The following is an 18020-nucleotide window of genomic DNA, read 5'->3' on the forward strand; positions in this document are numbered from 1 at the left end:
CTAAGACAAGTGTGAAAAATCTGGGTATGAATAAAAATGACTCCAATACAAGTAGATTTCAGCTGCAGTAACACTAAATACCATTTGGTGGCGATGCTCTGACCAGTGGCTGGCAAGGTTCAACAGCACCACTAGCAGGTACTTAGTGATACTGCAACCATTTTAAAACAACATTGACCGACAAGTACACTTCTCGTTTCTGTCAGGGCCATCCTCTGTATTGTGACTGTCCGTCAATTTTCTTCTTCCCTCTTCCTTTTTGCTTCCTCATTGGTTACATTTCTGTGTTTCTCATTGGTTATCCTCTCATCGGATGAAACAAACCTGCCCTCTCAAGTGGATGAAAAAGATCCCACAGCACTGTTTCGAAGAAAAGCAGGGGAGTTCTCCCAGTGTCCTGCCCAATATTTATCCCTCAACTAACATCATTAAAACAGATTATCTGGTCATTATCACGTTGCTGTTTGTAGAAGCTTGCTGTGCGGAAATTCACTGCCGCGTTTCCCACATTACAACACTTCACAAACTACTTCATTGGCTGTAAAGTACTTTGGGAGGTCCTGAGAACTTGAAATGTGCTATATATATGAAAGCCTTTCTTTTCTTACTTAATCACCAAATCTTTCTCCCAATTTTCAACTTTCACCCTCTCAAATTATGCCCAAAAATCCACCCAATAATATTTGAACAACAAAGTTTTCTGTGATAGAGCTGCCATGACAGTTCCTCACTCACCCCATTATGTACCCCTATAACAAACATAATACATAAAAAACATCTAAAAAGCTCATTAAAAAAATCCCATACACTTGTCCCCAACAGCTTCCTTTGCCCCTTCCACAAATATCACGATGTACCCCACCAGGTGTCAGAAGACCCTGGTTATACCATCCCCTTCCATACTCCACAGTGTCCACAGTGACCATTTGACTCTCCACATTCAGCAGCTCGATATAAGGACCCTCATGTAAACACACAATGGGAGTTAGGTCATTGACCAGCCTTGATCTCACTGGATGGTGGAACAGGCTCGAGGGGCCTATACAAAATGTGCACACACAAGAGCCTGTCTCCACTGTGAAAAACGACAACTGCCAGGAGCTGTTGTGCGACCCATGCTCTAAGATATATGCAAACGAACATGCTGCTTTTGTCACATAATAGATGGTGTGGTCCTGATATGCACCCGCACAGCAGGCTGCTCCTGAGGAACAAACGCCTGATTTCATTGATTATTTTCAGCAGCGCTATGCACTAAATGAATGGAGGAAGAGAACAAGAAAGAGATCCTGTGATACGAGGTAACAGAGAGAGAGCCAGCCTGCCGGACTGTGGGACTAAGCATAACTGTTCTTTCAAAGAGCCAGTACAGACACAATTGACCCAATGGCCTCCTTCTGTGCTGTAGGATACTATGATTCTATGATAAATACAGCTGCCATGAGAGTTCCTCCCCCAGTCTACCATATGCCCCCAAAAGTAACATTCATTACATAATTAACACATTAAAAAAGATCACAAAATAAATAACAACCTTACCTATAGACTTACAACTTTCTTCCACATTTCACAAAAATCATGGCATATCCCGCCATGTCTCGAGATGAGCAAAGAAAGCAGCACAGAAACAGAAAGGTATCCTATTTATTGGGAACCCTGCTGAGCCAAAATGAGAAGAGAGAGGGAGAGGAAAAGACAGTTTCAGGCGAGTCCCCTGTTGATGGACAGGTGGAAGGTGGGGTTGGATGTAGAATAAAAATGGTAGTCCTGCAAATGCTTCCTGTCATGTGAGCACCAAACTTTCAGTGCCACACTCTGGGGTCACACTTCTTTGCTATTTGTATTGTAGTTAACTTATTCTAGGCAAAGCTCTTAACAGTCATTTCAAAAATCCAGACGAATTCTACAGGGACATAGAGCACCGGAACCACAATATTTACAAGCCCTTACTTAATCTTTCTACAAACAAAGCGATGGTTCTGATCTGTACCCTGAAGAGCAATTAACCTTCGACTGAACTCACACAGTGTTTACTTAACATCAATTGGACTTTGCAGCCTTAATGTCACACAGCATCTCCTTAGCTAAAAAATGATGCAATGCTGATTTTTTTCTTCATTCTTTAGATGTGGGTGTCACTGGCAAAGCCCATCACTAATTTCTGTTGAAGGTGGTGGTGAGCTGCCTTCTTGAACTGCTGTAGTCCCTGTGGTGAAGGTACTCCCACAGTTCTGTTGGGTAGGGGTTTTGATCCAGCAACGATGAAGAAATGGCAAATAATTTCCAAGTCAGGATGGTATGTGACTTCAAAGGGAACTTGGAAGTTGTGGTGTTGCCAGGCACCTGCTGCCGTTGTCCTTCTAGGTGGTAGAAGTCACAGATTTGGGAGGTGCTGTTGAAGAAGCCTTGGCGAGTTGCTGCAGTGCACCTTGTAAATGGTACACACTGCAGCCACGGTACGTCGGTGGTGGAGGGAGTGAATGTTTAAGGTGATGGATGGGGTACCAATCAAGCGGGCTGTTTTGTCCTGGATGGTGTCAAGCTTCTTGAGTGTTGTTGGAGCTGCACTCATCCAGGCCAGTGGAGAGTATTCCATCATATTCCTGTCATGTGCCTTGTAGATGATGGAAAGACTTTGGGGAATCAGGTGGTGAGTGATTCGCCACAGAATTCCCAGCCTCTGACCTGCTCTTGTAGCCAGAGTATTTATATGGCTGATCCAGTTAAGTTTCAGGTCAATAGTGACCCCCAGGATGTTGATGGTGGGGAATCCGGCGATGATCATGCCATTGAATGTCAAGGGTGGTGGATAGACTCTTTCTTGTTGAAGATAGTCATTGTCTGGCACTTATGTGGTGTGAATGTTACTTGCCACTTATCCGCCCAAACCTGAATGTTGTCCAGGTCTCCACTCGCCCACTGTTTTGTGGGCAGTGATCATTGACTGCCAATTGCTCTCTGCCCTATTTTGGACTCACCACTCTGCTTGCTTCTGAGCCTGTACACTTCATCTTGTGAGCAACACAGCGGGTATGCACTAGTTAAAGTAATTTTGTCACTGTAGATTTATTAATCTTTGAAATAATATGAAATGGCTATAAATATTCTCTTTTCGGTAGATCTTTAACATTTTTCCTACAGAAATGTAATAAATTGACTGTACTTTTTGAATGTATAGAGATTGTTTTGTCCCATTTTCTTGCTAGATGCTTGCCACTATACATCCTCTGCCAATAGATAAGGAGAAAGGACAATTAATCCACCCATCCAAAGGAATGGAGACCTGAAGACAATACAGATGGGTCATGCCCATCTGGAGCTCTGTGTCTAAGTTCTGGTCATCATATTACAGGAAGAACATCATGGTACTGGAAAGGGCTACCCACCTGATAGCTGACATCAGACACCTGAAAAGACCACAGAGTTTATTTGCACTATGTTAAAAAGTGACTGAGAATGGATCTTAATGAGGCATTCAAGATCCTTAAGTGAATCCAAAGAGTTTATTCACCATAACTCTGGGAATGACAAAGAGGGAGCATGGGATGAAGCTCGGAAGAGTGGAGGTGAGTGGACAGATCAGATAGAATTAATTTGGAAGATGGTGAATGGTTCAATGGACTGCCTTTGGAGGCTTTCATGGTTGATAACATGAGTAATATCTTTCCAATGCTGCCCTGGCTGGCCTCCCATTCTACTCCTTCCATAAACTTCAGCTCGTCCAAAATTCAGCAGCCCATATCCTATCCCACAATAACTTCCACTCACTCATCACCTCTACCCTTACTGACATCAACAAGTTTAAACATAGACTACACTTGTAATGTATGCACCTGTGAGTATGCTCACAGGTTTGTAGAGTTGTTGTTGTTCCATTATTTAAATTCTGATTGCACTTCAGTCCCACACTCATGATCTTTGGGCACCTTGTGCAGAAGGGAGCGGGTAGGTCCGAAGGCCTCCTCGTAGGACTGCTCCTGGACACGGCCAAGGGTGCCATCAGCAGGTCCAGGCAGCGGGCGGTCGAGGGGATTGTTCAGCCCGACTGCCTGCCTCTCTTCCGTGCTTACATCCGAGCCAGGGTGTACATAGAAACATAGAAAATAGGTGCAGGAGTAGGCCATTCAGCCCTTCGAGCCTGCACCACCATTCAATGAGTTCATGGTTGAACATGCAACTTCAGTACCCCATTCCTGCTTTCTCGCCATACCCCTTGATCCCCCTAGTAGTAAGGACTACATCTAACTCCTTTTTGAATATATTTAGTGAATTGGCCTCAACAACTTTCTGTGGTGGAGAATTCCACAGGTTTACCACTCTCTGGGTGAAGAAGTTTCTCCTCATCTCGGTCCTAAATGGCTTACCCTTATCTTTAGACTGTGACCCCTGGTTCTGGACTTCCCCAACATTGGGAACTTTCTTCCTGCATCTAACCTGTCTAAACCCATCAGAATTTTAAACGTTTCTTTGAGATCCCCTCTCATTCTTCTGAACTCCAGTGAATACATGCCCAGTTGATCCAGTCTTTCTTGATATGTCAGTCCCGCCATCCCGGGAATCAGTCTGGTGAACCTTCGCTGCACTCCCTCAATAGCAAGAATGTCCTTCCTCAAGTTAGGAGACCAAAACTGTACACAATACTCCATGTGTGACCTCACCAAGGCCCTGTACAACTGTAGTAACACATCCCTGCCCCTGTACTCAAATCCCCTCGCTATGAAGGCCAACATGCCATTTGCCGCCTTAATCGCCTGCTGTATCTACATGCCAACCTTCAATGACTGATGTACCATGACACCCAAGTCTCGTTGCACCTGCCCTTTTCCTAATCTGTCACCATTCAGATCATAGTCTGTCTCTCTGCTTTTACCACCAAAGTGGATAACCTCACATTTATCCACTTCATCTGCCATGCATTTGCCCACTCACCTAACCTATTCAAGTCACTCTGCAGCCTCATTGCATCCTCCTCGCAGCTCACACTGTCACCCAACTTAATGTCATCCGCAAATTTGGAGATACTACATTTAATCCCCTCGTCTAAATCATTAATGTACAATGTAAACAGCTGGGGCCCCAGCACAGAACCTTGCGGTACCCCACTAGTCACTGCCTGCCATTCTGAAAAGTACCCATTTACTCCTACTCTTTGCTTCCTGTCTGCCAACCAGTTCTCAATCCACGTCAGCACACTACCTGGAGATGGAGCACGCAGTGTCCACCGGTACGCTCGCGGCCTTCCGCGAGATGTGGGTACCGGAGGGACTGAAGTGCATCATCACCCCTGGCAACCAATTTTTAATTTGATTTTATATGTTTTAAAGTTTAATTTGTTTAAATGCCGGTTTTAGTGTCCCCCCAATCAGAAGGCACTTGTATAATTTGCCTCTCGGTGCCCTAAAAAAACCATTAAAAAACACAACCCCCCCCCCCCCAAAACAAAAAAAGGGCACTTGAAAAGTGATTGGAGTGTTCCCGTACCCTTTAATAAGGGGCACTTTGATTTACTGTTTATTTTGTTTCAGCACAAAAGAGTTGTAGAGCTGTTGAGTTGGGAGTGGCTTGGCCAGTCATGTGATGTTCACAAGACACAATAAAACCCCAGCCAGTTGGGTTCAGGATGAGGCAGGTGGTTGTGAGCCTGGTGGATGAACTGGTAATGTGTAGTCTGATTGTTAAACCTTTTGCGAATAAACCAACTAGTTCTTAATAGCAATGTGTTGCTATGAATTCTTAAGCAAAGAACCGATGAAGCAAATACATTATAACACTCTTTAATATTTGTATTTCTTTATTATAAATTAAATTACAATTTTGAATATAGGCTTGACCAGAGACAAGGAGTTTGATGGAAGAACTTGACCAGCATCCTCTCAATTACAATTCAGTTTTTTTCCGGGACTTCCGTAATTACTTGAGTCAATCCTTATCAGACACTCACACAGAGTGGCAAAACATTTCTTTTCAACTATTCACCTAATCAAGGTTTGAGAAACTGTCCCAACATGAATCTTTACCATGGACAAAAACATCCCATTTTGGTTCCTTCTAGGAACTATTGTACATACTCTGTAACTCAAACCGAGATAGTTAGAGGGTCGAGTGTCTGAGTTTGTGCTGTCGGCAGGAAGCCTCTCTTTTGGGCTGTGCATCATGATCCTGTTCCCTTCAGTTCTTTGCCCGCAATAAACAGAAAATCATGGGCCTGTGCTCATAGCCACACATGCACAGCCAATGAGAGAGACTCCCCACCAACAGCATAAACTGGAAAAATTACCTATCACTTCCTACAAGTGCCCAAATAATTCTAACTGTTCAATTGTTATATGAATGCTTAAATTCAGTACATATCATGTTGTGAGATATGGTCTCAATCCAATGGATGTTCATCACAAAGAGACATGTCTTTTTTTAAATGAATTCCTTCCTCCATTTTTCTCCCTGCCTTTCCTTACTCTGGCTGGGGTATGGCTCCATTGATGTTGGTAATCCTTCAACATCTCATCCAAGCAGCCACTTGAGTCAAGATAGTCAATGTTGTCAGGCTTTTCTACCCTTTCCTGTCTGCACCTGATGTCGTCACTTTTACGTAGGAACATAGGAATTGGAGTAGGCCATTTAGCCGCTTGAGACTGTTCTGCTATTCAACAAGATCATGGCTGATCAGACTTTTCTGGCAGGAATCTCTGGAAAGCAGTCAGGAGCTGGATCTCTGACTGATTTATTTGCCCGTCCACTTCCATTTCACCCCCATCCCCCCACCCCGCCACCCGCCATCCTCATCGCTACCTCAGAAACACTCGCATAATCCCAACTGTTGCCCTGGCTGAGATAAGCTAACTCAACGCACACCGGGCATCAAACCTATAACCTTCCTGGTCTCTATGTTTGCTTTGGGTAGCTCAATCACCAACTGAGCCACACGGGAAAATGAAACATGTCTTGTTCAGGGCTGAAAGACAACTAATTGAATGGCAGAGCAAGCTCGAGGGGCTGAATGGCCTTCTCATTTGTTCTTCCAAGCTTTAATGGGATTTCATGTGGAATCAGTGAAAATCTATTTACAATAGGAAGTTCCTGACAACATAGGAACCAAACTTCTATGTCTTCTGTAAATTTAGCAAAATATTGTAGACGTGAGTAAAAAATAACACTTCTGACTCATGTCTAATATTAACTCTGATCGGTATTCCAGCCCCTAGCTTGTTATAAGTGTACAAGCCAAGGAATGGGTTAATTGAGACCTTAGCTCCCAGAGTGGCTGGGGATTGGTTATGCATGATGTAAGGAGTAAAAGTGAATATATTTTTTTTTACTTGCCATGATAAAAGTGCCAGAGTTTTAGCATCTGGCTTAATGACAGGCATTCAGTGAGATCAGACAAGACACTTCAAAGAGCCAAAAAGTACAAGAATGGAGTCATATGCAGTACAGCCCCTCAGCGTCTGGGAACAAAGATGACTACAAACTGCACATGGTCAGTACTAACTCCAAGAGACCAGCACAAGGCACAGGATTCTACAAGAATGCACCAGAGATTGGTCCCAGGTGGCTATCGCACTAATTATTACCACTCTCACACACATGCTCTCAGGAGCTAATTAGTCCTTTAATATGCAAATACATGCAATTGCATATTAAATCTGGATGACAAAAAAACAGCTGGCAAAGAGGTATAAAAAAAATAAATGTCCACCTTCGAAGAGTTTTTCTTTTATTGTTGAATAGCTGCGATAGTTAATGAGGATTCTGAAAGAGCGCATTAGTGATGGGTGAGGGGTTTGCGTGATACTTTTGTCTCCAGATTTCCCACCCCCATTTCTCCTCTTTCTTGCTGCTGGATTTGTCGTGCTGTTACTGCGCCTGTCCCTGTTTGGAATGAGTTCCCAGCTGGCTCCGTGGGATGCGCACCTTGTTAGTCGCAGCTTCTAGCTTGGGAGAGGGAATTGTTGCCCCGACCTGCATCTCGGCAGTTTATGCAGCGGCACAGGCAGCAGTTACAGAGCAGTCCAGAGTCTTCCGGACTCTTAGACGGGGGAAAAAGCATGGTGGTGCCCTCTTAGCCCAGCGTTACTTACCCTGTCCACAACACTTCCCCAGTACTGCACTGAAGTGTCAGGCTAGGTTATGTGCTCACCTCCTGGAGTGGGACTCGAATTCACCATCTTCCGACTCAGAGGCAGTGGTGCACTGAGCCAAGGCTGGCATCTTGTTGTACCACTGGCATGTTATTAAAAACTAAATTACCAAACATTTTTCCTTAAAGTTAGTGACCCTATTCTTAAAGGACCACTATCTTCATGAAAAAAGTGCTTGGAAATTTTGGGGTTTTTTTTGATTTACTAATATGTGATACAATCATGTGAATTGCCTCAAAGTTCATTTCATTCTTTGCATGTAATTAAAAAGATGCATGGCTATTGTGGATCTCCTACTTAAATGTCTGCCAAACACTTTTTCTTGAAGACAATCCCCATTTGAGCGAGGCTCAGGTGGCCTCAGAAAACAAGACAATGAATTTTCAGTGGTTTAAATTCAGCACTGTATTGGTTTATGAGCTCGTCTGAACCTCCTGGATTTGCCGCCTCATCATTCTTTTGGAGGCGTTATTTTATATATATTGTACAATGTTGAAGTTGTTAAGTCTGATCTGAACATTAAAGTTAAACGTAGTAAATTGACTGCTGCAGTCCTGGATAATCAAACACCTTCCGTACATTAGTACAGAGAGTGTGAAAGTGCTCATTGCAAACAGCTAAGGAGCCTGAGAATGAAAGACAACGGTAGGAATGGGCACGAACGTAGGTCTGGAAGTCCGAGCTTATCTGATTTGCTATTTTTTTAAATGACAGAAGGTGGAAACCTGGAGTCTCAGTTGCCACTGAGATGAAGTGACAATGAACTGCTCAGATTCAGTGATGACGTGGTTCAAAATTGGCACACGCTTACAACCATTTGAAATGAGAGTGCATTTGCTGACCTGGCCAGTGCCCTTGCACAATGTTGGACTGATGCAGAAACAGCAAAAGATATGCTCCACTGATCAAACACTACCAGTTGAGTACTAGTTAACAGTCTCCTTCTAGATCTGTAAAGGAAGAATTCTGTGTCGGACTAATTAAACCATTGTATAATTATAGTAGAGCAAAGCTGGCTTTTCCTTTTTTTTGATCTGAAGAATTCACCTGGGGCTTCCTTTATTGGGTCAGCTTGATGCTTAACTGCTGGTAATATCCCAGCAGTCTTTGGGGAGGGCTACAAATCTAATTGTTCAGAGTTTAGGTTGCTTGGCAACTGCAAGTGGAGAACTGTAATTACTTAAATTCAATAAGTCCTTTTTTTTGTTTAACAGAGAGGACAGTGGTGGTCGACTGGTGTGTTCATTAAGACATAGGGTACAGCTGTGAGGAAACCATTGCAAATGAAAACATGTGTAATGATAGCTGTGGGACATGGCCTCTCCTGAGTGCTGCACACAGCTGTACAAGTCTGAAGAAGAAGAAAATATAGTAGAGGCCATATATTGCAGACAAATATTTAGCCACCTCAGTTGACATACTGAGATGTATAGATGTGCTTGTAATATATGTAACACAATAAAGGAGATTGCAATATTTTCTAACAGAAAAGAACTGAAATTGCTGCTAGCATGTGATATAGTTTGGAATCTGCATTTTTCCGCTGAACATCAAATCACATTTATTTTTTAGACCCTTTCCCAAAAGGCATGTAGCATTTTCAGGCCAAAATGGTGTGGGCAAGCCACCTGTCCCCAGTCACATAGTTTAATGGGCCACTAAGATTCATGCAAGGACAGGTTGAGGTGATGTGCGTTCTGATTAATTCCTCTCTCACTCGCCACCTCGCCCTGCGGCATTGCAAGGACAATAGTAAATAAAGTTTCAATATTAAACATTAACCAATAATTCTGACTATCTTTCAGAGAGAAAGAGGGGTTACTGCGTGATTATAACATACCCTCCTTCAGGATCAACTTAAGTATTGCACAGAAGGAAAAAAAAGTGTCACATGTACTCCACGAATGGTGTTGAAATAGCTAAAGATGAAGCTGAAAGAGCCTTACCAACTCAAAGGGCAACATGTCCAACCAATGCAGAGCAATAATCAGCAAAGCCAATAGAATATTGAACCACATAGCCAAGACAGTAGAATGCAAGTTGTGAGCGATCTGCTCTGGTCAGATTGTACTGGTATCTAGATCTCATCACTGAGACACAAGGGTGATAATCCAATGCTGGTGACAGTACAGAGCAGAGCCACAAGACTGATCCTGAGTGTCAAAGATCTGAATTATCAGGAGAGACTGGAGAAACTTGGGCTTTTCAGCCTGGAAAAGAGGCAGCTGAGAGATGAAGAAGTAAAGATAACCAAGGAAATGCAAAAGGTAAGTCCAGAATATTACTTTTAAGTAAAATTGTGGGGGTACAACGTGGTGACAGGTTCAAATCATAGAATGGTTACAGCACAGAAGAAGGCCATTCAGCCTGTCGAAATATAGAACCATAGAAAGTAGGTGCAGGAGTAGGCCATTCGACCCTTCGAGCCTGCACTACCATTCAATATGATCATGGCTGATCATGCAACTTCAGTACCCCATTCCTGCTTTCTCGCCATACCCCTTGATCCCTTTAGCCATAAGGGCCATATCTAACTCCCTTTTGAATATATCTAATGAACTGGCCTCAACAACTTTCTGTGGTAGAGAATTCCACAGGTTCACAATTCTCTGAGTGAAGAAGTTTCTCCTCATCTCGGTCCTAAATGGCTTACCCCTTATCCTTAGACTGTGACTCCTGGTTCTGGACTTCCCCAACATCAGGAACATTCTTCCTGCATCTAACCTGTCCAATCCCTTCAGAATTTTATATGTTTCTATGAGATCTCCTCTCATCCTTCTAAATTCCAGTGAATATAAGCCTAGTCGATCCAGTCTTTCTTCATATGTCAGTCCGGCCATCCCGGGAATCAGTCTGGTGAACCTTCGCTGCACTCCCTCAATAGCAAGAATGTCCTTCCTCAGATTAGGAGCCCGTAAAATGTAAAAATTAGGGCTGCTATCAGGAAATTCGTCTTCACAATAAGAGTGGTCAATGTGTGGAACAAACTTTCAGAAATAATGGCGCCAAGTTTCCACACGTGGCAAGAAAGGCGCCCCTCAGCGCTGGGCGCCTGTTTTTCGCGCCGAAAACGGCGCCTGAAAAGAAACACGGTATTCTCGAGCTCCTTGCAGCTCGATGTCTGCTTGGCGCGGCGCACAGGGGGCGGAGCCTACCACTCGCACCAATTTTGTAAGTAGGAGGCGGCGGGTACAATTTAAATGAGTTTTTTTGGTGCCGGCAACCCTGCGCGTGCGCGTTGGAGCGTTCGCGTATGCGCAGTCTGAAGTAAACATTGGCACTCGGCCATTTTTAAAAGTGCTGCAGAAAAAGTGAAAATTTGTTTATTGAACCCTTGCAAAGGCTTGCATTTTAATTTTCTTGATATTTCTGTGTGTGAGGGAGTGCTTTTAGCAGCACTGCTGAATAAATCACCTGCTGAATTAATGTTGGCTCTTTAACCAGTGTTACTGCAGCAACTGTGCATTTTAATTCAGCCTTTACAACTCGTTACCGTTTCAATCTCTACCACTCATTCTGTAATTAAAGATAGACTGTGATAAACGGGACACATGCACTTGTTTGAGACTATTCAAATTCTTTGTAGCTGTTCAATTTTTAATATTTTTTTAATAAAACCACATTGTCCTTCCATGATCAGCACTGAGGCTGCTTGCTGCTTCTTGCCCCTGCTGTCGGGACCGACGCCACACCGCTGCCTGAAAGGCCTGCCTGAACCACTTTCACACAGGTAGGAACATGGTTTATTTCATCTTTTCTTTGCTTATAAATTTTTATTCAGGTTGGATTTATTTGTATAATATTTGTATAAGTATAACTAAGGATTGATTGTAGAATGTAATGACTTCCCTTCACCCCCCCCGTCCCCCCCACCTCGTTCCCGACGCCTAATTTGTAACCTGCGCCTGATTTTTTAATGTGTAGACAAGGTTTTTTCAAGCCTACAAAAATCTTCACTTGCTCCATTCTAAGTTAGTTTGGAGTACGTTTTCACTGTGGAAACTTTCAAATCAGGCGTCAGTGGCCGGACACGCCCCCTTTTGAAAAAAAAATTCTGTTCAAAAGTGAAACTGTTCTACCTGACTAGAACTGCAGAAAACTTAAATGTGGAGAATTCCGATTTCTAAGATACTCCGTTCTCCACCAGTTGCTCCTAAAAATCAGGAGCAAATCATGTGGAAACTTGGGGCCAATGGAGGCAAAAACTCTGGAATCTTTTTTAAAAAAACAACCAAACGCTAAAATGGGGGTCTTTAGAATCTTTGTGGGTGGATGAACTGAGATGCCCGAATAGCCAACCTCATCAGTTACTATCTTTTGAAGTAAGGGTCGATTGGAAGCTCTGCTTCTGAAAGTGTGTCCAACTCCATATTAAAATCACAAGAGTGGTAATATGAATGAAAGTTTTACTGAAGCAACTAAGCAAAGAAACAACGCTCCTTAAATAAAATGTAGCAATGGGTCAGACTCAGGTTTTAACTCTTTCCTAATTAGGAAGAAATACGGAATAGTGCAACAAACCAGCGATCCAACATCAGGGCAGAACTTACCCCAGAAACTTGATTATTGAGGAGTGTTGTATAGTTGTGGAAATGTACAGCAATTACACAGTTTTGTGTATCAATTTGATATGCACACCATTGAGACCCCAAGGCATGGAAATCCATTTGAATCACATTTATTATTGCTACAAGTGTTTATAATTGATTCATAGTAAGTATATTTTTGCCTCAAAATTTGTTATGCGCTACTAGTCATTTCAATTCTTAAAGGTAAAGGAAATCTAGCATTGCTGTACGCCTGATACACTGCTGTAATTTAGTCCATTACAATATTTTAAAGAAATACTCCAGGATAAGGCCTATGCAGAGATGTTAAAACATGTAGCCCTCCACACTTTCCACTACTCATTGATTTCAGTGCATCAGTGAGGGGGTGTCAGGGGTCCAGGCTGAGCAACAGGGTATCATTTTTCAGCATCCAATCTGTCATGTATGTACTTTTGAGATCACTAGCCACTAGATGGCATCACTGTTGGAGGCCATTGGGCTGCACGCCCAAGTATAAAAGGCCAGCCATTTTGTATATGAGTCACTTTAGGCCTTAATAAAGCAGAGCCAAGGTATACCTCTTGGAGTGAAACAGTACTCAGTCTAACAATTATTGCATACACAACACAAATGCAGAAATATAACAAAATATCAATTGCAATTAGGAAGCCAGCTATTGGGTAGTAAGTTTTGTTTTTAGTTAAAAATAAGATCTACACTTCTACAGCACTCCTCGTGTACAGAAAAACCTCTTGAAGTACTTTGCAGGAAGAAGGAAATAAGTTTTTGAACTAAATATCGAGCCGGGTTTTTTGTTTACACTTGAGAAAACAGAAACTCATTATTTGAGTAGTCCTTTAAAAACAATTCTGTTCAGAATATGATTTTATTGTAAATTTAATTTCTAACTTTAAAGTAACATAGAGGGTGTTACAAAGTATTGTAACTTTAATTTTTCCTACTTAACAAAACATTTAACTTCTATATTAAGAAAGACTTGCATTTATATAGCATTGTATCACTTCGCTGAGAAACATCTCTCAACACTTTAGAGAAATGACTGTTAATAGATAGATAGGCAGCTAAGTTAATTATTGTTGGAGATTTTTTTTTAAGTTAATACTTTAAAAATATATATTTCTGTCTCTTTTATCTTTCTTTCTCAATCCAATCTTTCTTTCCCTCTCTGTTTTTCACTTTCTGTACCTGATTTGACATTGAATTCACTATTCTAACTGACACTTTCTGGCTCAGACTATACTGCCAATTAACGATTCTTAAATCTGATTGGTTAAGCAGATACACAGTTGGTTCCCTCATTCACACAGGTCCCAGATGCCCTGTAGAGGGCGCCCTGTAGAGAAATGCAGGGAACAACACCAACCTCTATACATGGACTTCTTTGACTTCACCAAGGCCTTCGACACTATCAACTGTGAGGAATTATGGAGCATCCTCCTCAAGTTCGGCTGCCCTCAAAGGTTTGTCACCATCCTCCGCCTGCTTCACGATGACATGCAAGCCGCGATGCTGATCCAGGTGGGCAGAAGAAACACTTCAAGGCCACCCTGAAAGCCTCCTTGAAAAAGTCCCCACCGACACCTGGGAATCCCTGACCCAAGATCGCTCAAAATGGAGGAGAAGCTTCTGGGAAAACACCGAACACCTCGAGTCCCTTCACCGGGAGCAAGCAGAGGCTAAACGCAAACAGCAGAAGGTGCGCACAACAACTCAAGCACCCCACCTACCCGTCCCTTCAACCAACGTCTCTTCAACCGTGACAGAGACTGTAGGTCCCGTATCAGACTCATCAGTCACCTGAGAATTCATTTTTAGTGTGGAAGTCATCCTCGACTCCAAGGGACTGCCTAAGAGAAGTAGAGGGCGCTGCACTCTTTGGCAGGTTGGCTGACTGGAACTTGCCGTGCAAAAGCCCATAGAAAGTCTATGGGCAAGTGGAAGTCTAACGAATGTCTGGCCATGTCTGTTCTCCACTCAGAGCAAAATCTGGCCCTAGTCGCATTGGTCATGGGAGAAAGGTTAGCCATGATCGGTGGAAACGTTCTGCACTTCTTCAAATAGTACCGTGAGAGTTTTAATGCCGACCTAAACAGGCAAGAATAATTTAGGCCACGCCCACTCTTTCAACTTTGTTTTTCTTTCCTATATCATCATAGGCAGTCCCTTGGAATTGAGGAAGACTTGCTTCCACTCTCAAACTTAGGTGGCTGAACAGTTCAATACGAGAACCACAGTCCCTGTCACAGGTGGGAACGATGGCACAGTGGTTATGTTAATGGACAAATGATCCGGAGAAATGAGTTCAAATCCCACCACGGCAGCTGGGGAATTTAAATTCAGTTCAGTAAATGAATGTGGAATAAGAAGCTAGTGTCAGTAATGGTGACCATGAATCTACTGGATTGTGTAAAAACTCATCTGTTTCACTAATGTCCTTCAGGGTAGGAAAGCTGCCATCCTTACCCGGTCTGGCCTATATGTCACTCCAGGCCCATCAGCAATGAGGTTGACTCTTAACTGCCCCTCTGAAATGGCCTAGCAAGCCACTCAGTTGTCAAGAAGGCGGCTCATCACCACCTTATCAAGGAATATAAGAGAAATTAGGGATGTGCAGTAAATGCTGGCAGCGATGCCCACAACCCATGAATGAATGTTTAAAAAAGTTTATCCGGTACTATATGTATTTGTAGGGGAACACATAGATTACATTTGCATCTATAAATTAAATAAAGCCTATTGCTCTTCTATCTTAGTTCAGACTGAAGAATACCACAATAATTTCATTATTTAACCAAGAATATATGCTTTTAAATGAATAGAAGTAGAACCGCATAAGTTAACTGTATAGAAACATAGAAACATAGAAAATAGGTGCAGGAGTAGCCCATTCAGCCCTTCGAGCCTGCATCACCATTCAATATGATCATGGCTGATCATGCAACTTTAGTACCCCATTCCTGCTTTCTCTCCATACCCGTTGATCCCTTTAGCCGTAAGGGCCACATCTAACTCCCTTTTGAATATATCTAATGAACTGGTTTCAACAACTTTCTGTGGTAGAGAATTCCACAGCCCATTGTGTTTGTGCTTGTTCATTGCTGGAGTAACCCAGAATTAATCCCACCAACCTGCACTCTCACCACAGCCCTGTATCTTCATCTTCTTCAAATATTTATCAACTTTCCCCTTAAAAGATGCAAAGGTTACTGCCCCAACTATTGCCTGTGACAAAGCATTCCATGCTCCAACAACTCTTTGAGTAAAGGAATTTCTTCTAACCTCTATCCCTATTCTCTTAGTAACAATTTTAAATTGATAACCCTTTGTCATTGGCTCCCAAAGGTTAATAGAGAATAGTTTTTCTCTATTAACCTATCAAAACCTTTCATTTATTGTTTTTAAAGTGCTGAAACCTTCCTTAAGCCTTCTCTGCTCCAGTGGAAATCGTCCCAGTATTTCAAGTCTCACCTCATAACTGTAGTTTCCCAACCCTGGTGTCATCCTGGTGAATCTATCATCATCATCATAGGCAATCGAGAACGACTTGCTTCCACTCTTAAAATGAGTCCTTAGGTGGCTGAACAGACCAATACGAGAACCACAGTCCCTGTCACATGTGGGACAGATAGTCGTTGAGGGAAAGGGTGGGTGGGACTGGTTTGCCGCACGCTCTTTCCGCTCCCTGTGCTTGATTTTTGCATGCTCTTGGCGATGAGACTCGAGGTGCTCAGCGCCCTCCCGAATGCACTTCCTCCACTTAGGGCAGTCTTTGGCCAGGGACTCACAGGTGTCAGTGGGGATGTTGTACTTTATCAGGGAGGCTTTGAGGGTGTCCTTGTAATGTTTCCTCTGCCTACCTTTGGCTCGTTTACCATGAAGGAGTTCCAAGTAGAGCACTTGCTTTGGGAGTCTCGTGTCTGGCATGCGAACTATGTGACCTGCCCAGCGGAGCTGATTAAGTGTGGTCAGTGCTTCAATGCTGGGGATGTTGGTGTGTCTATCCTCTCAGAAGATTTGTAGGATCTTACAGAGACATCATTGGTGGTATTTCTCCAGTGACTTGAGGTGTCTGCTGTTCATGGTCCATGTCTCTGAGCCATACAGGAGGGCAGGTATTACTGCAGCCCTGTAGACCATGAACTTGGTATAGAAAGGTATACCCTTTCTATAATGGGGCACCATAGCTGATAGCCCTCAACTGGAGCGTGTGTCTGTGGATGTTGGGCGAGGAAAGGGGTGGCTTGGCACTCAGTGTTCACATTCACACATGATAAAATATGTTTTAAGCAAGGTAAACCCATGATAATTGGCACCCGTTAAACTGTACCCAGCAAGATGCCAATGTTGTGAGGAGAAGGGATACAATTGGCAGAGAAAGGAAATGAAAAAAAGAGAAATTCTTTCAAAGATTGCGTCACATTTCAAACGAGCCCTTTTCTTTGCTGTTCACTCGGAATTTTACCAATATGTTATGAGCCAGTTCAACATTTATGGTGTGTTATTCACTAAATTGGTGTTATTCCTACTTGGACCAGATGCTGTCATTCCTGAAACGATGCAGTATAGTTACAAGTGTACCAAATGAATCTGCAATGGCAATAACTCACATCTAAGAATTACTTGCTGTCCAATTCGTGCCTACTTACTGTCGCACCCATTGGTTCCTTGTCCAAATCCAGTCTGACCAATGAACGATTTAGTCTCAGTGCTAGAGATAGGGCCATCAGACCTCCAGTTCTAATTCTGTTCCTTCGAAGGTCCAGCCTCAGGATCCCAGCGCTCTCTACTATAAACTCAGCTGTGGCTATGGCACCTAAAGATAAAATGAAAAGACAAATTAACAGAGCTCAGGCCCAACGCCTGCACCAAGAACGTAGTCAGAAAATCAGAGCCCTCTAAAATCACGAAAAGAAAGCAAAATACTGTAGATGGTGGAAATCTGAAACAAAAACAGAAGACGCTGGAGATACTCAACAGGTCAGACATCATCTGTCGAGAAAACACTAAACAGTTGACATTTCAGGTGTAAAATCTTTTGTTCTGCGGGAAGATTTTACACCTGAAACGTCAACCGTCTTGCGTTTTCTCGACGCATGCATCTGATCTGCTGAGTATCTCCAGTGCTTTCTATTCTTGTTACTCCTTATAAGGCACACAATGCAATTTAAGTAACCAAAGTCTCTATACGTTTGCATGAAATTGCTCTGCCCACTATTTTAACAAAGGACTTAAGCTATACATTTTAAACAGGGTAACGCCACGGTTAAAATAGTGGGCAGAGCAATTTCAAATGAACGTGTTACCAGGCTGC

The 18020-nt window shown here is 42.9% G+C and overlaps 1 protein-coding gene across 1 annotated transcript in view; it reads right to left on the reverse strand.

Annotated features, from left to right (window-relative positions):
- The window catches only part of LOC139262374 (protein phosphatase 1 regulatory subunit 37), a 374617-nt gene that overhangs the window by 150911 nt on the left and 205686 nt on the right, over window positions 1–18020 (reverse strand). Inside the window, exon 12 of the mRNA XM_070877559.1 lies at window positions 17356–17522. Within this exon, the coding sequence (XP_070733660.1) occupies window positions 17356–17522 (167 nt within the window). The remainder of the gene's footprint in view (window positions 1–17355; window positions 17523–18020) is intronic.

The sequence above is a fragment of the Pristiophorus japonicus genome, chromosome 4, assembly GCF_044704955.1.
Source record: "Pristiophorus japonicus isolate sPriJap1 chromosome 4, sPriJap1.hap1, whole genome shotgun sequence".
NCBI lineage: Eukaryota > Metazoa > Chordata > Chondrichthyes > Pristiophoridae > Pristiophorus > Pristiophorus japonicus.